General features: G+C 42.9%; 1 protein-coding gene and 1 long non-coding RNA gene across 4 annotated transcripts in view; one reads left to right on the top strand and one right to left on the bottom strand.

Annotated features, from left to right (window-relative positions):
- Positions 1 to 9,120, bottom strand: part of LOC123366073 — a 56,116-nt gene extending 46,996 nt beyond the window's left edge. The window contains exon 1 of the long non-coding RNA XR_006577904.1: positions 9,006 to 9,120. This is a non-coding gene — a long non-coding RNA (uncharacterized LOC123366073). The remainder of the gene's footprint in view (positions 1 to 9,005) is intronic.
- DCDC2C (doublecortin domain containing 2C) overlaps positions 293 to 19,536 on the top strand; it is a 111,098-nt gene continuing 91,854 nt past the window's right edge. Inside the window, exons 1-2 of one of the 3 annotated variants that reach the window (XM_045009156.1) lie at positions 293 to 999; positions 3,538 to 3,589. In XM_045009156.1, the coding sequence (XP_044865091.1) occupies positions 701 to 999; positions 3,538 to 3,589 (351 nt within the window). In that variant the 5' untranslated portion in view covers positions 293 to 700. The remainder of the gene's footprint in view (positions 1,000 to 3,537; positions 3,590 to 19,536) is intronic. The other 2 variants (XM_045009157.1, XM_045009155.1) reach the window with 2 other exon arrangements.

Below are 19,536 nucleotides of genomic sequence, written 5' to 3'. Positions count from 1 at the left end.
AGGAAAGGGATCTGATGGGGGTTAGGGAGAGGTGACGGGGAGAGGAAGGAAGGGGATCTCATAGGGGTGGGAGAAGGGGTGAAGAGGAAGGAAGGGGATCTGATTGGGGTTGGGGAGAGGTGACGGGGAGAGGAAGGAAGGGAATCTGATGGGGTGGGAGAAGAGGAGGAAGCGGGGAAGGAAGGAAGAGGATCTGGCGCGGGGCGGACTCAGCGTGGAAGGATCTGAGCGAGCGGAGGGGATGTGCGGTGTGGGAGTCGCGGGCAGGAGGCCAGGGAGGAAGCAGAGCCTGGGGGAGACCAAGGCGGGTTGTTCGCCCCGCCTCCTCCGGCCGGGCTGCCCAGAGGGCGGCCCCGTGGCGGGCCCCGCTCGGCCGGTTGCCGGGGAGACCAGTCTATGCCCGGGGCCCGGCTTGCCCCCGGCCTGCGGGGATGGGGATCACAATCCCCGCGGATCACGTCAGCCCCATGCCGGGACGGCAGAGGGGGCCGGCTCGGGCCAGCTGCGGGATCCGGGGGTGGGGGCCGGGCCGGGCCGCTATGAATTAGGAGGCCTGGGGAGCAGCCCCAGCTGGTGCCTGGTACAGCTCAGGAGCCCAGATCGCGTCTGTGACTAGCCCCCACCGCTGCCCTGGCTGGGGGCTGGGCGATTGTGTGTATTAGCCTCACCTGCCCCTGCCAGCCCGCCTTGCCCCGGGACCATGGTGCCATCGCCGCGGCCCCGGGCCAGCTACAGCCTGACGGGGGTGACCCCGGCCAGCACGGTGCTGGTGTACCGCAACGGGGACCCCTTCTACTTGGGCAGGAAGTTCGTGATCCACCACCGCCACGTGAGGACTTTCGAGGCGCTGCTAGCCCGGCTGAATGAAGGGGTGGAGGTGCCCTTTGGGGTGAGGACTCTGTACACCCCCCAGGAAGGGCACCGCATCCGCAACCTGTCCGACCTAAAGCAGGGCGGGAAATACGTGGCCGCTGGGCGGGAAAGGTTTAAAAAACTGGAGTAAGTATGAAAAACTGGCTCAGCATTTAAATTTTGCAAAAATCTTTTATTATTACCATAGTTCCTAGAAAACCTAATAGAGATCGGGGTCCATTGCGTTAGGTGCTGTACAATTACATAATAGGAGACAGTACCCAAAAAGCTACCTTTTAAATAGACAAAACCAACAAAGGGTGAAAGGGCCTGACACTGCACAAAGATGTTACCTAAGATTACATAGTAAATCTATGGCCAAACAGGAATGGAGTCCTACACCACTGCCCTCCATACCCACTGGACTACATTGCCAAACTGAAGCCAATAGAAGTGTTTCCAAAAGTTAAAATGAAAAAAATTATATCTAATGGAAATAGTTGGTTTTAAACAATTCTACATTTCTCTGCAGGGTTTGCAATCAAAATGTTGCTGCACTAAGAACCTGAAACTGACTGAATAAATGTGAAACTGACTACATTGAGTTTTACTTGTCCAAGCTGAGAAAAATGCAAAAAGCAAACAAAGTATAAATAGTGAAAAGTAATTTGCCTTGTTAAAATGTTAACTTGTTATGATTACATATAATTACCCATTTCTTTACCCATCTGTAAAGTGTCCCATCTAGTGATGATAGTTTCAAAGCAGGTGGTGCCAACTCTTGGGCCTTGTTTTCAGCAGGAACAAAGTTGTGTTTTTTAATTTAACTAATACACGGTAAAATCCTAGTGAAGACAGGGCAATTTGTAGATTTAACATGAGTTAATGTGTTAAAGGTCAATTAGGCTTAAAGAGAATCTCCAGTAATAGAATAAGGACAAAGTTTGGATTTTACCCCAATGAGAGCAGTGGTACTGACAGGAATCGGCAAATTACAATAGGAAGGGCTATCTTGCAGATACTACAGCTTCTAGGACAGGGGTAGGCAACCTATGGCACGTATGCCGAAGGCGGCACGCGAGCTGATTTTCAGTGGCACTCACACTGACTGGGTCCTGGCCACCGGTCCGGGAGCTCTGCATTTTAATTTAATTTTAAATTAAGTTTCTTAAACATTTTAAAACCTTATTTACTTTACATATAACAATAGTTTAGTTATATATTATAGACTTATAGAAAGAGCCCTTCTAAAAACGTTAAAATGTATTACTGGCACGCAAAACCTTAAATTAGAGTGAATAAATGAAGACTCGGCACACCTCTGCTAAAAGGTTGCCTACCCCTGTTCTAGGATGTTATGCTCTATATTGAGCTTGAATGGAAATGATGGAGTTGTGATTCCAGATGTTCAAACAACTCCACTGCCTCTGCTATGTTTCATAGTTTTGCCAAGGAAGAATAGAGTGAAATTAACAAGATTCCAGTCAGCTTCACTGAAAAACTGTAGGCAGCACAATTTCATGCACCAGCTTTGGTTGCTGCTGCTGGTTGGGGAAACTGGAAGTTATTCCTGAGTAGATTTGGGCTGGTTAAATGCTGCAAAGCAAGTGTTGAAGAACATTTATTTGAATTCTGAATTACTGTTTGATTAGACTGTGTTTATGGCCTTCATTGTGCTTTTTAAAAAACATTTGTGAATGTTTTTTTTTTTTGCAGAAACTCTCAGAGAATAGGTTTAATTTGTATGAATACCCATATTTGCCTGGGTATTTGTACATGATCAAAATTTCGTTATTGTTTGTTGTTCCAACAGCAAGTAATTGAAAGGGACATAACTGAGCACTACTGATTATTTTCCCCCTGTATTTTGAACGTGAAACTGAAATTCAAATAGTAGAACAGAAATCAATTTATATAGTTCCTTATGAAGCCCAAAGATCTGATGTTGACACAGTTCTGGAAAGAGTGTAAGATAACTGCTGCTATAGTGCCATCAGTGGGCCCATGAACATTTTTGTTTATTCCAAATAACAGCTGCTTTTTGAACAAAACTTGGCATTGGAATCCATATGGGATTTTATAACAGTTTTAAAATAGAGTAGTTCAAATTTAGGGCCCAATCTTACAAGCTGCTGAAGAATCTTCCAGAGAGGTGTTGTGCATTCTCAACTCTGACTCAAGATCATGGAGAGGATCTTCGCAGGATACTCAATAACTCAGCAATGTTCCTTTAAACTTACAATATCAGCATCTTAAAAAATAAAAAGCTTCCAGAGACTCAAATGATATTGAAGCCCCATTGTGCTTTTCACTGTACACACACAATCCCTGCCCCTTAGAGTTTACAATCTAAAATAAATAGTCAAGACAGATGAAGTCTGGAACGAGGGGAGTATTATTTCCTCTTTACAGATGGGGAGCGAATGTCCAAAGAGTAAATGACATGCAAACAAGTCTGTTGGAGAACCATGGAATAAATCTAAATATGCTGAATCCCAGTCCAGTGCCTAAACCACTAGCTCATCCTTCCAATTTATAAAATATACTAAAACTGACCAAAATCTGCAATATTTTGTCACTAATGCAGGGTGTTACAACTAGGCTAAAATGTTTTATGAAATAACTAATCTATTGAAACAGATGTATATATTTTGTCTAATTTTCCTTTTTTCCCCCCTCCTGCAGTTATATTCATATAAGCATTAAAAAACCACAAAGACGAAAGAAGGTAGTGGTGGTAAGTATATAACTCTTAAAACTACCCTTTTAACATATTTTCAGGAGTTAGGCCATTAATTGGCCATATCTTTGCTTCTTTCATAAGGAAAATTTGGAAGCCCAAAAAAAAAAAAAGATTGCACTCCAATACTCTTTAATCACTGGACATGTCCTTGAAATCTCTCTCACCACAATTTCTCCAACAATTAACACCATACAGTTTATATATGTGTTTCTCTAAACAAAGGTTCACTATTGTAATGATTATTGTTTTATATCCAATATTTACATGGCAAGGATTGGTAAACCTGTTAAAGTTTTCTAAATAAATAAATAGTTAAAAAAAGATTTCATTTGCAATGTTATAGTAGAAGATCATGTACAGTCATGACACTCATGAAGAACAAGACATGTGCCTGAAATTAATTGTCCCAAATTTTAAATTCCTCCACTTACCTTTGAGATACACATCACACTTGAAGTTTGTCATGGCTTTTCTTGTCTGTCATGGCTTTCTTGTCATGGCTTTAAGTACACTGCCTTGTTAATTAGATCAGCTTGCTGAGACCGCAGCTGCTGCAAGCTCCCTCTGTCCTGAGCCCTGGTGTGTCCCCCCTGCTCTATGGAAGATGAGGGGGAGGAGGACACCCTGACATTAGTCTCCCCTTCCTTCCCTCTCCCCCCCCCCAGCAAGCAGGAGTCTCAGAGAGCAGCTCCAAGGCAGAGGGCAGGAGCAGCACATGGCAGTGGGGGGAGCAGCTGCAATTGCTAGCCTGCTGGGCAGCTGCTGCACAGGGAACTTAGGGGGAGCGGGGAGCTGACAGGGGGGCTGCCAGGCCATCCTGGTTACAAGCCCCCACCAGCTAGCTGCAATGGGCTGCTCTTCCTGCAAGCAGTAGACAAAGCAGGCGGCTGTTAAACCACATTAGAAGGGAGCATTACACAACTTTAAATGAGCATGTTCCCTAATTGATCAGCAATGTAACAATGAAACAACGTTAACCGGGACGACTTTAAGTGAGGAGTTACTGTACATCATGTAATGTGAGACAGCTAAAAAGTGACAAGTTTTTAAAGTGCTTATATACCAATGCTAGAAGTCTAAATAATAAGATGGGTGAACTAGAGTGCCTCCTATTAAATGAGGATATTGATATAATAGGCATCATAGAAACTTGGTGGAATGAGGATAGTCAACGGGACATTGTAATACCAGGGTACAAAATATATCAGACAGACAGAACAGGTTGTGCTAGTGTGGGCGTGACACTATATGTGAAAGAAAGTGTAAAATCAAATGAAGTAAAAATCTTAATGAACCAAACTGTACCATAGACTCTCTATGGATAGTAATTCCATGCTCAAATAATAAGAATATAGCATTAGGGATATATTACCGACCACCTGACCAGGATGGTGATAGTGACTGTGAAATGCTCGGGGAGATTAGAGAGGCTATTAAAATAAAAAACTCAATAATAATGGGGGATTTCAACTATCCCTGTATTGACTGAGTACATATCACTGCAGGATGGGATGCAGAGATAAAGTTTCTTGACACCTTAAATTACCGCTTCTTGGAGCAGCTAGTCCTGGAACCCACAAGAGGAGAGGCAATTCTTGAGTTAGTCCTAAGTGGAGCACAGGATCTGGTCCATGAGATCAATATAGCTGAACCGTTTGGTAATAGTGACCATAAGATATACTCGTTCATTAGCCTGTTCGTTTATAAGCTGACCCCCCAAGATGGTTAGGTAAAAATAGCAAAAACTGTATGACCCTTTCATAAGCTTACCCTATATTTCAGGGGTTGGCAAACTTTGACTTCTGGCCGTCCGGGTGAGCCTCTGGCGTGTTGAGACGTTTTGTTTACTTGGAGCATCTGCAGCCATGGAGCCCCTCAGCACCCTGTGGCTGCGGTTCACTGTTCCCAGCCAGTGGGAGCTACGGAAGTGACGCCACTTCCCGCAGCTCCCGTTGGCTGGGAATGGCGAACCGCGGCCACAGGGAGCTGAGGGACTCCATGCCCAACAAAATGACAATGTATTAGATATTCAATTCAATGATTCCATAGAGTTTAAAATCATCAAATTTTGGTGTAGACCCGTTTATAAGCCAACCTCCGCTCTTTGATGTTTCACTTTTTTACCAAAAATATTCAGCTTATGAACGAGTATATATGGAAATTAAATTTAACATCCCTATGGCAGGGAAAACACCACAGCAGCCCAACACTGTAGCATTTAATTTCAGAAAGGGGAACTACACAAAAATGAGCTTAGTTAAACAGAAATTAAAAGGTACAAGCACCAAAAGTAAAATCCCTGCAAGCTGTATGGAAACTTTTTAAAGACACCGTAATAGAGGCTGCTCAAATTAAATGTATACCCCAAATTAAAAAACATAGAGAGCCAAAAAAGAACCATAGTGGCTAAACAACAAAGTAAGAGAAGCAGTGAGAGGCAAAAAGACATCCTTTAAAAAGTGGAAGTTAAATCCTAGTGAGGAAAATAGAAAGAAGCATAAACTCTGGCAAATGAAGTGTCAAAATATAATTAGGAAGGCTAAAAAAGAATTTGAAGAACAGATAGCCAAAGACTCAAAAAGTAATAGCAATTTTTTTTTAAGTACATCAGAAGCAGGAAGCCAGCTAAACAACCAGTGGGGCCACTGGATGATTGAGGCGCTAAAGGAGCTCTCAGGGGTGATAAGGTCATTGTGGAGAAACTAAATGAATTCTTTGCATTGATCTTCACGGTTGAGGATGTGAGGGAGATTCCCAAACCTGAGCCATTCTTTTTAGGTGACGAATCTGAGGAAATGTCCCAGAATGAGGTGTCATTAGTGGAGGTTTTGGAACAAATTTGATAAACTAAACAGTAATAAGTCACCAGGACCAGATGGTATTCACCCAAGAGTTCTGAAGGAACTCAAATGTGAAATTGCAGGACCACTAACTGTAGTCTATAACCTATCATTTAAATCAGCTTCTGTACCAAATGACTGGAGGATAGCTAATGTGATACCAATTTTTAAAAAGGGCTCCAGAGGCAATTTTGACCCTGACAATTACAGGCTCGTAAGCCTGTCTTCAGTACCAGGCAAACTGACTGAAACTATAGTAAAGAACAAAATTGTCAGATGCATAAATGAACATAATTAGTTGGGGAAGAGTCAACATGGTTTTTGTAAAGGGAAGTCATACCTCACCAATCTACTAGAATTCTTTGAGGGGGTCAACAAGCATGTGGACAAGGGGATCCAGTGGACATGATGTATTTAGATTTTCAGAAAGCCTTTGACAAGGTCCCTCACCAAAGGCTTTTAAACAAAGTAAGCAGCCATGGGATAAGAGGGAAGATCCTCTCATGGATTGGTAACTGTTTAAAAGATAGGAAATAAAGGGTAGGAATGAATGGTAAGTTTTCAGAACGGAGAGAGGTAAATAATGAGGTCTCTACTGGGCCTCTACTGGGCCAGTCGTATTCAACATATTCATAAATGATCTGGAAAAAGGGGTAAACAGTGAGGTGGCAAAATTTGCAGATGATACAAAACTACTCAAGATAGTTAAGTCCCAGGCAGGCTGTGAAGAGCTACAAAGGGTCTCTCAAAACTGGGTGACTGGGCAACAAAATGGCATATGAAATTCAATGTTGATAAATGCAAAGTAATGCACATCGGAAAACATAATCCCAACTATACATATAAAACGATGGGGTCTAAATTAGCTGTTACCACTCAAGAAAGAGATCTTAGAGTCATTGTGGATAGTTCTCTGAAAACATCCACTCAATGTGCAGCGGCAGTCAAAAAAGAAAACAGAATGTTGGGAATTATTAAGAAAGGGATAGATAATAAAACAGAAAGTATCATATTGCCTCTATATAAATCCATGGTATGCCCACATCTTGAATACTGCATGCAAATGTGGTCGTCACATCTTAAAAAAGATATATTGGAATTGGAAAAGGTTCAGAAAAGGCCAACAAAAATGATTAGGGGTATGGAACGGCTTCCGTATAAGGAGAGATTAATAAGATTGGGACTTTTCAGCTTGGAAAAGAGACGACTAAGGAGGGATATGATAGAGGTGTATAAAATCATGACTGGTATGGAGAAAGTAAATAAGGAAGTGTTGTTTACTCCTCATAACACAAGATCTCAGGGTCACCAAATGAAATTAATAGGCAGCAGCTTTAAAACAAGCAAAAGGAAGTATTTTTTCACACAACGCACAGTGAACCTGTGGAACTCCTTGCCAGAGGAGATTGTGAAGGCCAAGGGTTAAAAAAAGAACTAGATAAGTTCATGGAGGATAGGTCCATCAATGACTATTACCAGGATGGGCAGGGATGGGGTCCCTAGCGTCTTTTTACAATAAACTGGGAAAAGCGACAGGGGATGGATCACTTGAGGATTACCTGTTCTGTTCATTCCCTCTGGTGTACCTGGCATTGGCCACTGTCGGAAGACAGGATACTGGGGTAGATCGACCTTTGGTCTGACCCAGTATGGCCATTCTTATGTTTTTATGTTATTTTTTTTACCTTGCACCTTCTATGGAAGTGAGACAGAAATGAGAATAAAGGCTAGAAAAATTAAAGGAGAGATTATGCAAAACTATTAAATGTAAACCAGTACATGACTAAGCCTTAGTCTCTACCCACTATACCTCTACCCCGATATAACATGAATTCGGATATAACGCGGTAAAGCAGTGCTCCGCGGGGCGGGGCTGCGGAATTGGGCGGATCAAAGCAAGTTCTATATAACGCGGTTTCACCTATAATGCGGTAAGATTTTTTGGCTCCCGAGGACAGCGTTATATCGGGGTAGAGGTGTATTTATTATGCCTTTAAAATAGCAGAGTTGGAAATACCATAGCTGCTGTTTCATGTCTTCATCATCTGATGGGCCAAGTAGCCTTGGTACTCATTTTGCAAACACATGTAGCCCTGTTTCCTGTATCTTGTATTTTGAATTTATCGTGCTACTGTGTTTTGCATTATAGGCTCTGGTATTGCACACAATGCACAGTGTGGTAGCATGCTAAATTCAGACACAGTAGGGCAAGTAGTGTTAACTCAAACTGACACATGAGTCCCTGCCTCCTGGACTTCTTAGCCCCCTCTTCTCCAAAAATAGTTGCCACAGTTGGATCATCTGGGCCATGGATCCCTGCCAGCCAGGACACAGATGCAGAGATCAAGGGGATCTGTGATTAATTTACCAGTGCTTGGAGGGCCTCCAAGCCTTTAGAGTCTTCTGGGAAATTTCCCTTAATCCTTGGATACCATTCAAAACATGGTGAGAAAGATACTCACAGGAGAAAGTGGCAGGATCAAGACCATTGTGACAGAGTTTTTTCAAGGTCCACGCAACTTCCGTCACATGCAAAGAAATGCCGGAACATCTCTAGCAAGTGTGCTTACCTTGATTTTGACTAAAAAATTCAGAAGTCCAATCCACAGACAAATTAATTGGCCTGGTGTATTTTAAGTCTCTCTTCACCTCTTCAGTCCCTTCATCACCTTTGCAACAGAATTCCAGAGCATCCTAACATTCTAAACTCCTCAACATGCTGCTTAGCTCAGAATCAGAACCTGCATGAGCCTAGCAAGGTCTACATCATAGAGAACACATAGAGCCCAGGTTTGTCACTTGGTGTGTAAGGGAGGGAGCCCAGTTCTTCACTGGGGCTGTTAAATATGCATGTAGGTTTTGATTTAGATTGTAAGGCTTTTTGGATGATGGGGATTACATCTTTCTTTTTCATTTTATGCAGTACTGAGCCCACTATCTGTGCTCAAGAAATACTTACAGGAGGAGCTGGTATAAAGTTTGCCTAAAATTTTGAATGATAAAGGATTCTTGTAACCTTTTCTTTGAGAATAGTTAACACTTACTAGTACTATGTTGTATGTAGAGGGTCGGAGAAAAAGCCAGTTTGGGTTCCCTTCATGACACATGGCCCCAACAGCCCATCATCCTGCCCTGTAGGTACCACATGGGCAAGGAGACCCATGAGGTGGGAAAGCAGGAGTGCTAGGCTGCATATTGCCCCAGCAACCCATCCCTTCAACTCTGGGATAAGAGGCTTCCCCTGCTGCTAGCTTATGTAGTTGGTCCTGTAGGTTTGTTTGTTTGTTTTTGTTTTTTTGAAGTGGTAGTTTTCTCTCCTGAAGCCTCAGGGTTCAAACAGTAAAGCTAGTGCATGATGGGGAGGTTGTTAAAGTTGTACAGAACATAATTTGTTTTAATCTTTGTCCTTATGCCCACCCCTCACAGGAAATTGCATTTAAAAAGAAGGTGCAGGGAGCAGGGCGGAGGACAAATGAATATTGTTTGTTTAAACATGTTGAAGAGATGTTACTTAGGTTGCAAAGTCAAGCACTCAAAAGTTAGGAAATGCCAGATTTACAGTTGCCTATGCAGCCTTAATTTGGCCCCTTAGTGTGTATGCATTATGACATTTAATTACATTATCACATCCTTTTTTCCCCCAGAGAACCCCTGTGTCATTCAGTGCACAGGTTAGATATACAAGTGGGCAGAATTCAAGTTGCATGTAAAAGTGACTTTTCCTAACTTTTGAGTACTTGATTATGTAACCTAAGTAAATGTTTTTGTATTAAATAGATATGATAACAAAATAGGCATTTGAGACCAGAGTCCACTTGAATATACAAATGCTAAACTGGACACCCTTATTTAGGTGTACAGCTTTGACAACTGGACCTATCGCATACGGTATATATTTGTGTTGCAGTCTGCATCTACCTCTATGATCTTTTTATTTTGCCTTACTCATAATAGGTGATATTTACACCAGTACGGAGAGCCCACAGAAAGCCTGTGCACCATTTAATTCCCAGGTTAGCCCTTAAAATAGGTCTCAAGTGGTGCATAGAACTTGTATTGGAATTTAAACCAAATCAAACAGGATTTAGCCTCACAAAGATCAAACTGTAAAGGTCCAGATAAACATCTACGTTTTGAGATATCATTGGATTTAAATTGAAAACAAAGATTTGCAGTATATATATTGTTATATTCATTGATACATTTGCAGTGAAATGTAGTGAACATGTACTAGTTTCCTTAAAATTACTGGTTTAACTGAAAATGTATCTTTTCGGTGAAAATGAATTGGAAAAATTAAGAGGGAACCCCAGGCGACATTTATGTAAGGAAGAAATTCCTTTAAAATTAATTTTAAAAGCACCGTATACTTTTAATATAACCTATTAAAATCAAAGTCTGGAAAGCACCATAGTAAAATACATTTAAAATCACATTTTATTTATTGGGAGGAAAAGGTTTTCAGTAAACTCCCTTGGGATCCTGAAGCCACACATTCAAGTTTGTTTTAATGAGAACATCTGAGTCTAATTTGGACAGCAGCACTTCTACTTTTACAGCTGTTTGTGACATATCTTTTATTCTAAGAGAGGTTTGACTGCAGAGAGACTGATAAAAAAACACAGGTGAGGACGGTGCACCCTTTGCTGAATTTTCTCACTTTCTTTCCATTAATAGCCTAGGATCCAAATTCTACCTATTCATGCATGCAGATGAAGGCAGAGATTGGACCCCACGGCAAACCTTGTGTAGTCAGCAATGATGACAGAACAAATTACTCTGTTTAAAATGTGTGGGCCAGATTCAGCTCTGGAGTAAAACCATTGGCTTCATTGGATTTACACTAATGAAACTGAGAGCAGAATTTGGTCCTATCACCTTTAAAATTTGGGAGTTTATGGAAGTACAGCCCATGTAAGAGACTGGGAATGTCTTACACAAGGTAATAATACACTTTTTGGCTAATTAAAGAGCAGCGTTGATAAGCTCCAAAAAGAATCCTTTTCAGCCAGAAAGATGGTAGCTGCCATGTACCTTGAACATGAGGGGATTAAAAAGTGGAAAAAAATCACTGCAGCAAGTAGTTAACGTGTGCCCAGTGGTTCTCAAACTATTGTACTGGTGACTCCTTTCACATAGCAAGCCTCTGAGTGTGACCACCCCCCTTATAAATTAAAAACACTTGTTTATATATTTAACACCATTATAAATGTTGGAGGCAAAGCGGGGTTTGGGGTGGAGGCTGGCAGCTCGCGACCCCCTATGTTATAACCTTGCGACCCCCTGAGGGGTCCTGACCCCCAGTTTGAGAACCCTTGTTCTATACCCTGGGCTGTGATGGCACTCATTGAGGGGGGAGGGGGAAAAGGAAGGCTAAATATGACACAAGATAACAAGAAATTTGTGGTTTCTTACACATGGCCACCCCATCCCTTTAATATTGTTTGTTTAAAGTCCTCTGGGAGACTCCTTCAGCGAAGAAGCCTGTGCTATAAATGTTTATCATTAAGGTTAAGACTCCATCACGGGTATTTTTAGTAAAAGTCAGGGACAGGTCATGGGCAATAACCAAAAATTCATGGAAGCCCATGACGAGTCCCTGACTTTTACTAAAAATATGCTGTTGGGGAATAACAGATGAGCACTGCTGGGAAGCTGAACTCTGGCAGCTGCTCCAGGCCCGCTGCTGCTCCTGCAGCCCCAGGGGAGCTGACCCAACCCCAGCCGCTGCTTCAGCCCTGGGGCTGATGCTCCAGCAGCCAGGGGATTGCTGCTACAGAGGTCAGCCTGTTTGCCAGCTGCTCCGGCAGCCCCAGGGCTGACTGCTGGCCACTGCTCCGGCAGGTCCGGGACTGGCTGGTTGCTAGCTGCTCCAGCCTCTCTGCTGCCCTGCGGCAGGGGTTGGCTGCTGCTGCTCCAGCCCCAAAAGGGCTGACCCAATCCTGGGTTCTGCTTTAGCCCTGGGGCCGCTGCTTCGGCGGCCTTGGGACAGACAGCTGCTCCAGCCCTGCCACTGTGGAAGAAGTCCCGGAGGTCCCAGAAAGTCACAGAATCACAGAATTGTACCCTTATTTATCATCATAGCCTTTTCTATGTTGCCAGTCACTTTCATATCTAAGCCCAGGATCCGTGACTGGAAGAACTGTCTGTGCCACTCCTGCTTTTGGCACTTTGCCAGCAGCACTAGTGAGAGTGGTAGGGTAGAACTGATGCAATTCTACTTTGGTTTTAATTTTTGCTTCTGCTGAGTCCTCAGTGCTGATCATATGCTACTGTCAGGGCAGAGGAGGAAGGGGGAGGGAAAGAATAACTAGCATTCCCAGAAGCAGGAGTAGGATCATTCCTGTGCAGCTCCAGCATACTGTATCTTGCTATGGTGCAGTTGGAGAAGCAGTGAAACTGAGTAGGATAATGTCAATTATTGCCTTTTGATGCCATGGAGAAAAGTAATAAAAATACAACAAACAGTTGCTCTTACTCCTGTAGGAACTGAAACACCAGAGTTCAAATTAAACTGATGAATTCTCTGAATCATGCTTCTGACCTAGTTTTTAACAGCGGCAAAGAGTTCTGTGGCACCTTATAGACTAACAAACATATTGGAGCATGAGCTTTCGTGGGTGAATACCCACTTTGTCCATCCAACGAAGTGAGTATTCACCCATGAAAGCTCAGGCTCCAATACGTTTGTTAGTCTATAAGGTGCCACAGAACTCTTTGCTGCTTTTACAGATCCAGACTAACACGGCTACCCCTCTGATACTAGTTTTTAACAGTTAATCTAAACTGTTACATTTTCTGTATCTTCTGTTTGTCTCCAGTTATGCTTTGCAAAATCTTTCCTAGTTTATAGTGTTTTCTGAAAGTGAAACCACTGTTCAAGCTCCCCAAGGAATAGTAGTTCATTGAAATTCCATATACAGATTTAGGGCCGTGTGAAGGTATAAGGGTTATTATTTGACTGAGGTTAGAGGCCAGCAGAGGGCTGGCTGGCTGGCTGATTAGCTCCTCCTGCTGCACCTGCAGGAAAAGAACTGCAGTTTACCTTGCTGATCCTCATAAAAGGAATAGCAGGAAATGGAGAGGAGGAACTGCAATACCTACTAGAGGCTGCAGCTACTGCTGGGAAGAACTGCTCCTAGAAACAAAAATGAACAGACGGGAGATTGGGGAAATCCTGTTATCAAAAGGCTCTGAGGTAAGAGCCAGGAAATTTGGACTGAGAAACTACAGGGAGTGAGGGACAGACCATGGAAAGTTTTGATCTTGTTTGTGGAGGAGACTTGAAATAAAAGTATCATAGAATATCAGGGTTGGAAGGGACCTCAGGAGGTCATCTAGTCCAACCCCCTGCTCAAAGCACGACCAGTCCCCAACTAAATCATCCCAGCCAGGGCTTTGTCAAGCCTGACCTTAAAAACCTCTAAGTAGGGAGGTGGTGGAATCTCCTTCAATAACCCATTCCAGTGCTTCACCACCCTCGTAATGAAAAAGTTTTTCCTAATATCCAACCTAAACCTCCTCCACTGCAATTTGAGACCATTACTCCTTGTTCTGTCATCTGGTACCACTGAGAACAGTCTAGATCCATCCTCTTTGGAACCCCCTTTCAGGTAGTTGAAAGCAGCTATCAAATTCCCCCCAGCCCATTCTTCTCTTCTTGCAGACTAAATAATCCCAGTTCCCTCAGCCTCTTCTCATAAATCATGTATTCCAGCCCCCTAATCATTTTTGTTGCCCTCCTCTGCCCTTTTGTTGCCCTTTTGTTGCCCTCCTTCTTGTAGTGTGGGGCCCAAAACTGGACACAGTACTCCAGATGAGGCCTCACCAATGCCGAATAGAGGGGAACGATCACGTCCCTCAGTCTGCTGGCTTTGCTCCTACTTATGCAGCCCAAAATGCCATTAGCCTTCTTGGCAACAAGGGCATACTGTTGACTCATATTCAGCTTCTTGTCCACTGTAACCCCTAGGTCCTTTGCAGAACTGCTGCCTAGCTACTTGGTCCCTAGTCTGTCCTAAGTGCAGGACATAGAAAAAAGAAACCACAACAATTGACCCTGCTGGAAATTGCCTTCCCTGGACTCAGTGAGAAGATTCTAGGTAGAATTCCCCCAGGGACTTTGCTGGCTCAGAAAGAGCAAGCTGGGGTGCAGCCGGAAGAAGGCGTTATAAGACAGGCCCCAATCTCTTACATGCGGTGCCAGTAGATCTGAACCCCCTCCATAAAGAAGGGCCATGGAGGAGATACTCCAAATGATGGTGAATCAACAGCAGGTGGAAAATGAAAGGAATTGCCAGTTCCACAAGGTACTCCTGGCCTCCTAGCAATGCTTGCAGGAAGCCCAGTTATCTGAGCTTGAGTGGAACAGACCGTTCCAAGAAGACATGGGCTGCTTACTCTCATAGCAGCTGTGGGGAGACAGAAACAGCCATGTCTCACCTTCACCAAGATGGGCAGCACTGATGACCCAGAGGCCTACCTGACCACCTTTGAGTGGGCTGGGAGAAGAGTTCCTGGGCAGCGTGGCTGGTCCTATAACTCACTGGTGAGGCCCAAGCAGCGTATTGGTCCCTGAGTGTGGATGAAGCACAGTCCTATGCAATACAAAAGGCTGCCATCATGGACCACCCTGGTCTTTCTACAGAAGCTTATTGGAAGATATTTTGGTTGGAGACATTCCTTAATGGGGCATGCCCCTGGGCATTAGCTTAGTGGCTCTGGGACTACCCAATGGCTAAAACTAGAGGCTGAGACAGTGGTGGGGCTTATTGACAATATTGGCCAAGAACAATACCTACACATTCTCCGTATGGTGGTACAAGCCTGGGTTCAACGGTTTTGGCCTGCATCCATGGCAGAGGTGGTCGAGACAACTGAGGGATTCATGGAGGCTGAATTACCTATGGGTGGGGAAGGCCAGACTCTCGGTCAGCGAGCCACATTTAGAAAGGCAGTGAGAGATGATAACCTACCAACCCAGCGAGAGTCTACCAAAATTCTACCCCCCCCATGGGACCCTACACCCAAAACCAAAGTCCCAGGCTTCCAAGGAACCACCATTGCTCTCCTGTGAATGACTCTGGTATGTTATCACTGCAGGTAACCTGGGCTCATCCAACAGGGATTGCCCAATGATGGAATGTGACAGCATAATAAAGGGGCTAGAGCCAGGGAATTCCAGTCTGGGGACTGAGTGCTCCTACTTCTTCCCAGCTCAGAGAATGGGGTAGGGACAGACTTGGGGAAGTTTTGATCTTGTTTGTTGAGGAGACTTGAAATAAAAGGAAAAAGAAACCACAACAACTGATCGTGCTGGAAACTACTTTCCCTGGACTCGACGAGAAGGTTCCAGGCAGAGTTCCCCCAGGGAGGGCACTGGCTCAGCAAGAGCAAGCCAGGGTCCAGTTGGAAGAGGGTACTATAAGACAGGCCCCAATCTCTTACAGGCCCAGTCCACCAAACCTTTGCATGAGTGGTCCTTACTCATGTGAGTAGTCTCATTGTGTTTGCAGGAGCGATTCCTTAGTGATTTCTGGTTTAGGGCTTTGCCCTTAAGGTAATGCTAACCCAGAAATGATTGTTGGAATCAATGTTATAAGTCGAGCACCATGATATTGTTTTATAATTTTTCATTTTATTTTTTGGGAATGACTTGTTTCATTTTATCCATTAAAACTGTTTTATTTTATTATATTTACGTGAATAAAATAACTCAAATGCCCGTACAATAATAAAACTAGTGTATAAATCCATGCTTATGTGTACTACATCATTTTATTAAATACTATTCATTATTCCATGCCTTCAGACCTCACCAACCCCACCACAGTTAGTCACCCCAAAATACTCTGGACAGCTCCTTAACACTGGCCATAGCACTTCCCTAAAATAATTCCTGGAGCATATCTTTTAGAAAAAACATCCAGTCTTGATTTAAAAATTGCCAGTGATGGAGAATCCACCATAACTCTTAGTAAATTGTTCCAGTGGCATTACGTTCACTAATAAGATTTTACACCTTATTTCCAGTCTGAATTTGTCTAGTTTCAACTTCCAATCTTTGGATTGTGTTATAACTTTGTCTGGCAGATTGAAGAGCCTATCATCAAATATTTGTTCCTCATGTAGGTACTTGAAGAATGTAATCAAGTCACACCTTAACTTTTTCTTTGTTTAAGCTAAATAGATTGAGTTCCTTGAGTCTATCACTATAAAGCATATTTTCTAATCCTTTAATCATTTTTGTGGCTCTTCTCTGAACTCTCTCCAATTTGTCAACATTTTTCTTGAGTTGGACACTAGAACTGGACACAGTATTTCAGCAGGGGTCACATTAGTGCCATATACAGATATAAAATAATCTCTCTGCTCCTACTCAAGATTCCCCTGTTTTATGTTTAAGGATTGCCTTTGTCCTTTTGGCCACAGTGTTTCACTGGGATTTTATGTTCAGCTGATTATCCAGCGTGACCCCCCAAGTCTTTTTCCGAGTCACTGCTTCCCAGGTTAGTGTTCCCCATCCTGTAAGTATGGCCAGCATTTGTTGTTCCTAGATGTATATCTTTACATTTGGCCATATTAAAAACATTTATTTTTTGCTTGCACCCATCTTACCAAATGATCCAGATCTCTCTGTCTTAGTGACCTGTCCTCTTCATTTATTTACCACTCCCCAATTTTATGTAATCTGCAAACTTTATCAGTGATGATTTTATGTTTTCTTCCAGGCCATCGATAAAAATGTTAAATAGCATAGGGCCAAGAAGTGATCCTTGCTGGACCTCATTAGAAATGTACCCATTTGAAGATTCACTGCTTACAATTAAATTTTGAGACCTATTTATTAGCCAGCTTTTAACCAATTCAATGTGTGCCACAATAATTTTGTATTCTAGTTTTTTAATCAAAATGTCATGTGGTACCAAGTGAAATGCCTTAAAGATGTCAAAATATATTACATTAACACTTTATCACCCAAACTTGTAATGTAATAAAGAAAAAAATTCAAAATACTTTAACAGGGTCTATTTTCTATAAACCCAAGTTGATTGGCATTCGTTGTATTACCTTTCTTTAATTCCTTATTAATCTTTCCATTATTTTGCCAGAAATTGCTGCAGGCTGATAGACCTATAGTTACCCACATCATCTCATTTATCCCTTTAAAATATTGGCACAAAAGTATTACCAGTGTTGTTAAACTGATATAGTTATACTGGTGGTATCCCCAGGTGGACACACTTATCGCAGAATAAGAGTGCAAGTTTTTTTGGTTTGGCTTAAACCCCTTCCAAAGAGACACAAGCTAAATTGAAAAAAGGCACTTTCATACTCGAAAGTCCATAGGGAGTTATGTTGTAATTACATCTCCACCTCGATATAATGCTGTCCTCGGGAGCCAAAAAATCGTACCGCGTTTTAGGTGAAACCGCATTATATCTAACTTGATTTGATCTGCCAGAGCTCACAGCCCAGCCCCCTGGAGTGCTGCTTTACCGCATTATATCCGAATTTATGTTATATTGGGTGGCGTTATATCGGGGTAGAGGTGTATATTGGTTTAAATTCACACCTTAGCTTATAACTTTGTTGTGTAGACGAGCATTTCTGGGCCTCTGTTGTCCTCTAAAATGGCTGTAGTAGCGCTTCCCTGTCTTACTAGGATTTTGGGAACATAAACACATTAAAGATTGTGAAGGTGTCAGATACTTTGGTAATGGGTGCCATATAAGAACTTAAAATGGATAGTGGGAGTAATGGTAGTAAACACTGTACCAGGTAATAAGAGTTAGCAAGATGAGGACTATTGTTTGTGTTATTACAACACAAGCAACAAAACATGCTTGATATTTCTCAATGTTTTACTTGAAAAACTTCAAAATTGAGTACAGTCCATTATTGGCAATATCTTAAGGGGAAGGGGCACGCTTGCAAATCCTACTGCACTAAATTAAATGTTAATAGGTGAGGAGTGGTCACAGGTGGTTCCTGATGTGTTATAGAACAGTTAACCAAGAACATTGTATCAAAATATGCAAACAGACTGCCAGGCAATCATACAGAAGATTATTCCATAGTTTTATTGTTCCATGATATTAATAAATACACACACACACAAACAGGCAGTCATCAAAGCATAAGTAAGTATACTGCTATGGTCTGCATATTGAATCAGTTTTTGTCCTTTTTGTCTTTTCACTAATCTTTGGAAGAAACGAGCCAACTTCTGCAATGGTTTACAGCCCCTGCAAAGTAATTAATGGCATTGGGATTGCATAGGTTATAAATAAGGCTAAGATTTAGTCATGGGTATTTTTAGTAAAAGTCATGGACAGGTCATGAGCAATAAACAAAAATTCATGGCCCCTTAACCTCGCCATGATTTTTACTATAAATAGCCCTGACTAAATCTTAGCTGCTCTGGGGAACCTTGGGGCACTGCCTCTTTTTGGGGAGCCTGGGGCTGATGGCTGGCCCCTGCTCCAGCGCCGGAGGCTGACTGCCTCCGGCCACCCGCTGCTCCGAGGATCCCGGGGACCGCTGCTCCGGGTCTGCACCGGGACTGCTGCTGCTCTGGAATTGCTGCTCCTGGGCCACCCTGGGACCGCTTCTGCTCCGTGGCCCCTGGGGCCAGCCGCATCAGGCCGCTTGAGCAGCAGCTGGTGCAGCTGGCCCCAGGGCTGCCTGATCAGTCTGGGAAAGTCATGGCATTCGTGATCTCCGTGACAGACTCACATCCTTAGTTATAAATTAATGCAGAATTTGATATTTGGTATCTGGGTTAATGTGTTTGTGTGCTAATCCATCTCTCTCTCTCTTCTCATGGATCTCACTCCTTTCTTAATGTTTTCTTAATGACTTTTAGCACTTTGTTTCCAGCCATTGTTTATGTGGGTAGCTTTCAAGGGGTTTAATGCACTTGCAGTTTTATGATCTGAGTGCATATTACTGGGTACCCTGTTAGTGTTATGTGACTGGCACTTTTACATTGACTGAGCCTGGTTACTCCTTCTGTCTCCTTAGTTTGCTGTTCTTAGGATCCCAAACTGGCTCTAGAATTCAAGTCAAGCAGTTGGGAGTCAATATGCAAACACTTTT

This window comes from Mauremys mutica, chromosome 3 (genome assembly GCF_020497125.1).
Source record: "Mauremys mutica isolate MM-2020 ecotype Southern chromosome 3, ASM2049712v1, whole genome shotgun sequence".
In the NCBI taxonomy this organism is placed as follows: domain Eukaryota; kingdom Metazoa; phylum Chordata; order Testudines; family Geoemydidae; genus Mauremys; species Mauremys mutica.
Note: the sequence above shows the minus strand (reverse complement) of the source record. Positions and strands in the feature narration are given on the sequence as shown.